The sequence below is a fragment of the Colletotrichum chrysophilum genome (genome assembly GCF_026319265.1).
Source record: "Colletotrichum chrysophilum strain AFK26 chromosome Unknown scaffold_190, whole genome shotgun sequence".
NCBI classification, from domain to species: domain Eukaryota; kingdom Fungi; phylum Ascomycota; class Sordariomycetes; order Glomerellales; family Glomerellaceae; genus Colletotrichum; species Colletotrichum chrysophilum.
The window spans coordinates 23,704-29,864 of record NW_026517477.1 but is presented as its reverse complement, the minus strand read 5'-3'; the positions used below and the strand labels follow the sequence as shown (position 1 = coordinate 29,864).

The 6,161-nt window shown below is 54.4% G+C and overlaps 1 protein-coding gene across 1 annotated transcript; it reads right to left on the bottom strand.

The window, feature by feature from the left end:
• Nucleotides 1-1,864: 1,864 nt before the first annotated feature.
• COL26b_012782 (uncharacterized protein) lies at nucleotides 1,865-4,572 on the bottom strand (the record flags this gene model as incomplete). Its single annotated transcript, XM_053185418.1, has 3 exons — nucleotides 1,865-4,256; nucleotides 4,313-4,397; nucleotides 4,491-4,572. 3 exons carry the CDS (start codon nucleotides 4,570-4,572, stop codon nucleotides 1,865-1,867), a joined length of 2,559 nt encoding a protein of 852 aa, XP_053030634.1.
• Nucleotides 4,573-6,161: the final 1,589 nt, after the last annotated feature.

Sequence of the window (6,161 nt, the reverse complement as noted above, 5' to 3'; positions counted from 1 at the left end):
TAACAGAATGCCAAAGACTGCGCAGACCCAAAGAGACCATCTATTGCTGTCAACTTGACAGTTTAGCCTAATATTTGGTGACTGGTGTTCACGATTGCGTATGATAATAATCTCATTGTCTTTAAGTGGTCTTGTTAACTTCGTCTTGTTGGCAAACTCGGCTCCTGATTGATTGTTTTGCCTGTTGTTCTGACTGTTGATTGCGAGACCTTGCGGGTATTTCGAAAGGGGAGTTTGACCCGCTTCGACGTCGTAGCAAGACGCCTTAGTAAAAGTCTTCTTGGTCTTGCTAGACGTAGGCGAGATCAGTGTCGAGGTGTTGTGGGAGTCTGTAGGCTTTGTTTCCCGAACTGAAACTTATCAATGGTCAGCGCAAGCGCTTGAACTCAGACAGAAGAACCAGAGACATATAATCTGGTCTTGTCATAACTGCGAATCGGAGATGACAGAGAGTTCTACAATGGATGTCCTACATGATTCTTGACGTCGCATTTCGAGAAGATTTCCGTACGAAAGAGCTTCTTTTATATCCATGACGCAAGCAGCCGTAATCTCACGTGCGGGCTTCGGTGGGTAGATGCAGATAAACTCGCATATGTCTGCTTTTCCGAGACATCTGACAACAGTCTGTCCATCGTGAAGCTCGCAAGACTCGTTTGACGTGCACGAAAGAACTTCAAGTTCTGCGGTGACGGTATTTTCAGTCGACCGACCGATAAGCGCTCGAAGCCACCGATATCCGCATACCCGTATCGCGCTGACAAGAATCGTAATCACACCGAGCGGGGCCATGGCAAGCATGATGGAGTCGGCCCATCCCATGGATTCGCTCATAAATTGCATGGTAACTCGCTCACCGAAGAGGGCAAGAAGCCTGATCATGTGTCAACACCACGTAGACCTAACCTGATGGTCGCGTGACGGATGATGGAGAACTTACGGTGCGAGGTCTGAGGCAAGGTTATTGGAGAAATCCTCTCCATCATCAATTAAATTTGCCATGGCGTGACCTGGAACTGCTATGAGAAGGAATAAAAGATAAAGACGAGAGACAAAAATAGCACATGATTCAAAGCCGCGTCTCATCATTGCCTCGCTGATGACAAGGATCATCGTAGAGGTGTTGATGCGATGTTCTGGGTATGTTGTGATGACTGTTTTTAGGATTTGTGCTGCGAACTTTTTCAGAGGAGAAGGAAGGGGGCCAGAGTAAGCACGAAGAGTATTGGGTTTAGGGCGGGTCCAGTTGCATACCGCCCACAGGTTATTCTGCACGATGAACCAACCGCGAATTGCCAATGATGACTGCATATCAATGATCTGCTAAAAGAGTCACTCAAAATGGTGCGCTACACAACTGGGGACAATTTCTTCTGGCTGATGCGAGCAGGGGGAGATACTCGCATGATCGGCTGTGGAGCTCGACTCTGCTCATCCAACCCAATTATGAAGTCTCGCTAGATAGTGATTAACAGTGGCCTGGAAGCCAAAAGATGGTTTAATTCCCGCGGTTCAAGTTTCTGTAATACTGCATGTTATGAGCATAGCACGAATGATGTCTATTCAACAATGGCACGGAATGGAGCTCGTAATTATAAGAAGAAGAAGAAGGAGTGACTTGAATTTGGCAAGCGAGTGACCTAAGATTAAGACAAAAAGACAAAGAAGCTATCCATTAAGCAAAAAGGGGATCCCAGATGTATATATCAAGATTAGAGGGCTCCCAAAGATATTGCCCAAAGCAAATTGGTGCATAAAGTTACATGTTCGCAAAATCGAACGGCTTATGTTTTGTCTTTTGCGGCTTGGTGTCGGGTCCATGTTGCCAGCGTCAGACCGACTCCGCTCTTGAAATGCTTCTTCTCTAGTTGCAGTCGGCTCCAGAGTAAGGGGCGAGCTTGAGCTCGGTGTTGACGCGGTTGAAGACGCGGCTGGCGGTGGACATGCGGATGATGCCCTCGGAATCGTTGCTGTTGTAGAAGAAGCGGGTGTAGGAGTTGGTGTTCTGGCCGTCGTTGCCGGAGGCGGTGCAGTTGAGGGGCACGCCGACGGGCAGGCTGGAGCCGGAGGTCTCGCAGACGAGGGGCGCGAGCTTGATGCGCAGGACTTGGGACGGGGTGAAGCCGTTGAGCGGACGGGTGTCGGCCTCGAAGGGGGCGGAGAGGGCGACGGTCTCGCCGTTGTTCTGGAAGACCTGGCCGGTGGTGAGGTTGATGTCGAACAGGGCGGCGGGGGTGGCGTCGCGCTCGTTCTTCAGGTTGAAGCGGTTGGGGCCGAGGGTGAGCTTGGCGCCCTGGAGGAGGCCGGGGGAGGTGACCTTCAGGCAGATGTTGCGGGCGAAGACGGCGCTGGCGGTCGGGGAGGCCGTGGAGGAGGTGCTTGAAGTTGTGGAGACGACGGTGGTGGTTGAGGCAGTGGTTGAAGGGGTGGAGTCCTGGATCGAGGACTCAGTGGCGGAGGAAGTGGTGCTGAATTCAGTGGAAGTGGCCTCTGTCGTGGTGCTGACGTCCGTGGAGGTGACAACATCAGTGCTGGACTCGTCGGTAGTAGTCGCGATCTCGGTGGAGGTCACGGTCTCAGTGGAAGAAGCCTCAATGGTGGTGGAGATCTCGGTCACGGTAGCGTTGGGAGCTCCAGTGCTGGTCGAGCTGAGGTCAGAGGTGGAGGAGTCGAAGATGGTGCTGGCAATGGTGCTGTTGGGGAAGCTGGTGGGAGTCTCCGTGGCAGTCGCAGTGCTGTTAGGGAAGAGAGTGGACGAGGGGAACTCGGTGCTGGACTCGACGACGGTGCTGTTGGGGAACAGGGTGGAGGCGGTGATGTCCGTGGCGGTCGAGTTGGGGAAGGAAGTCGCCGTCTTCGTGGCGGAGGTGATGGTGCTGTTGGGGAAGAAGGTGGACGAGGGAACCTCGGTGGAAGTCTCGATGGCAGTGCTGTTGGGGAACAGAGTAGAGGAGGAGACTTCGGTGGAGGTCACGTTAGGGAAGAGGGTGGAAGAGGGAACGCCGGTGGTGGAGGTGACGTTGGGGAAGAAGGTAGAGGAGATAGAGACCTCAGTGGAAGTGGAAGTGACGTTGGGGAAGAGAGTCGATGAAGGGACTCCAGTGGAAGTCTCATTAGGGAAGATAGTGGAAGTGGAAACCTCGGTGGAAGTCTCGTTAGGGAAGAAAGTAGAGGAAGAAACGCCAGTGGTAGAAGTGACGTTGGGGAAAAGAGTGGACGAGGGGCCCTCGGTGGTAATGGTAGTGCTGTTAGGGAAGAAGGTGGAAGAGCTAATGTCCGTAGAGGAGATGATGTCGGTCGTGACGGTGCTGTTGGGGAAAACAGTAGAGGTGGTAGACTCGACAGTAGTGCTGTTGGGGAAGAGAGTGGACGAGATCGAAGTGAACTCAGTAGTAGTGGTATTAGGGAAGACGGTAGAGGTAGTGGAGATGATGTCCGTAGACGTGCTGATCTCAGTGGAAGAAGTAGAGACGTTGGAGAAGATGGAAGAGCTAATGTCCGCAGTAGAGCTGATGCCGGTGGTTGTGGTGCTGTTCACGACAGGCGGCAGAGAAGTGGTGCGGGTAATGAAGGTGGTGAAGGTAGCGTTGAAAATGAAGGTGCTGGTCAGCGAAGTGGTCTCCTCGATCAAGTCCGTGGAAGTGCTGCCAATCTCAGTCGTAGCGGTCACGGAGGTGGTCTCGGCGGAGGTGACCGTGGTGGCCGCAAGCTCGGTCTCGGTGACGGTGCTCGTGGTCAGGACGGTCGAGCCGGGAGCAGCGTCGCCGGTGACGGTGACGGTGACAACAGCAGTGGAGATGACGGTGGCCGGGACGGTCGTGGTCGTGGTCACGGTAGCCGGAGCGACGGTGTTCGTGGGCGCCGTGACACCGAGGCAGGAGCAGGCCGAAGAGTAGCGGGCGAAGCCACTGCAGGCGGAGGCATAGGTCGGGATGTTGGTGGCGACCTGGCGCTTCTTGATGACGGCAATGGTGGCATCGACGGTCTGCGTCTCGGTAGCAACGGTGACGATCTCAGTGGTGCCGAAGAAGAGAGTCCTGGTGGAAGAAACGACGACGGTGGTGGGGACAATGACGGTCTCGGTGGAAGCAGTGACGACCTCGGTGGTTCCGATGACATCGGTGATGGTGGCGGTGGAGGTCGTGGTCTCGAGGACGGTGCTGGTGCCCACGGAGCCGGCGGCGCCGGACTCGCTCACGGTCAAGGTTGAAGTGAAGACACCGGAGGTGGGGGCGGTCACGGTCACGGTCGCGGTCCTGGAGACGATCGTGTCAGAGAAAGAGTGATGTGGCTCAGGGGTGTGAAAGCTTACACGGCACTGGCAGTGGCAGTGACCTGCAGAAAGCGAGAGCAGTCCGCAGTACCGCTTCGGGTCGGGAAAGCACTGGCCGCGATGGCTAGAGAGTGGAGTGTTAGCTGTCGATCCTATAGACGAGATCTCCCGGGATGGGACGCGTGGGAAGCATGGGTGAGATGGGATGAACACATACCTCGCAGACAGTTGTCCCTGGCACACTGGGCAACGCCCATCCCGAAAAGGGAGGCCAACACGGCGGCGGTAGTTGTCTTCATGGCTGCTGCAACTGGAGGTCCTCTAAAGACTGGAGCCCTTGAAGCTTCGGGTTGAAACGAAGGAATGGGTTGACTAGAGCTTGTCGAAAGAAGGAGATGCAGGAGATGACTGCGCTGATGAGGATGGAGAGGAAAACAATCGAGGAAAGACCGCGAGAAAACCCCAGGATATATACCAGCCGAAATACAGTAGACATCACGAGAAGCAACGCCCAAATCAAGGACCGGAAGGCGTCTTCCATTCCCAAGGGATGGGGGCGAACATCGGCCACCACGTCCGCCAACAATATGGCGTCTTTCCGGGTCTCAGACTCCTTGTTCCCTTGGATTCATCTCGCGATTGCTTCACCCATATTGCCATGAGGTAGTGCAGTGGTAAGAACTCAACACCATGAACAGTTGCTTTTCTCTATGACCCATCAAGACATAAGAAATCGCATCCCTGTGTCCCCGAGCCGGCTCTCCAGGCCTTACGAGACCAGGCTTGCGGACGCTAGCGAATATGGCTTGACTAGCTCCAGCGTGCTGCCTTTACCTCGCGTGCGGATGGGCATCGCCGCTACGCAGAAACCCGTTCGTTCAGCCTCTGGCTGGCTCATCGGAGCATCGGAGGGGAGAAGTGGAGGCGGCCCATAGTCAGATAAGCATACTCTTGCGAGAGTGGGGGGGAATGTTGCCCTTGGAACATGCGGGAACCTGCGAGGTAGCCAAGGCATTCGCCTAAACCACGCCGACTAGTATGCTAGGCGCTGCTTCAGGTTGAAAGTGCTGCAAGGAACCCGTCTCTCTGGCTGCAGCCTGCAAGGGTTCTTGTTGACGGTGTTGTCCGAGATGCAGTCATCGGCTCATAGCACCGCGGAGCCATCTTGGCAGGGACAATGCGTTGGAAGGAATTAGTGAGAGAGAGAAAAAAACAGGTGTGTGTGGGAAAGGGAGAAGCTTCTCAGCCGTGGAGACTCGGGTTTGTGGCCGTATCCCATGCAGCTTATTGGCTGAAAAAGGAAAACTTGGTCTGGAAGCACGCAGGTTGCATATGGGAAATCACCAAAAAGAAAGCATGTCGCCCGTGGGTCGCCATGTCGATCCGGGAGGAAGAGTCCCGCCCTGCACGTGCGAGTCACATTTGATGAACGTGTGTGAAGTCTTCAGAAGCCCTGCATTGTGTGTGTCTTCGGAGGAGACGGGCGCCACGGCCTTTTCGATGGCGTTATGCGAGTCTCGTCTCGAAATAGCTGAGAAATCGAGAGAATGGTGAGAGGAACAGTGGTTTGAGCCTCCTCCCTGTGGGATATGTTGACGGCAGATAATCAACAGACGAGTTGAAATGTCAAATCGTAGAACCGGTCGGGTGGTAAATGACGTGCCAGTCGATTTTGCTAAGCCTTATGTGTTTGCGGCAGATGCGACCCCCCAATCGCCAATTCGTGCTCGTAGTCGACTTGGCAGATTCCATGCATCTTCATGCTTAAATCTTTGGGAGAGCTGAACTTCCGTTTTCTCTCCAGCGTGCATTCCAGAAACGCCTGATCTAAGCCTCAAATCTCGCACTCCGTATGGAAGACGCTCCGAAATCCTCGTGCCGAGAGCTG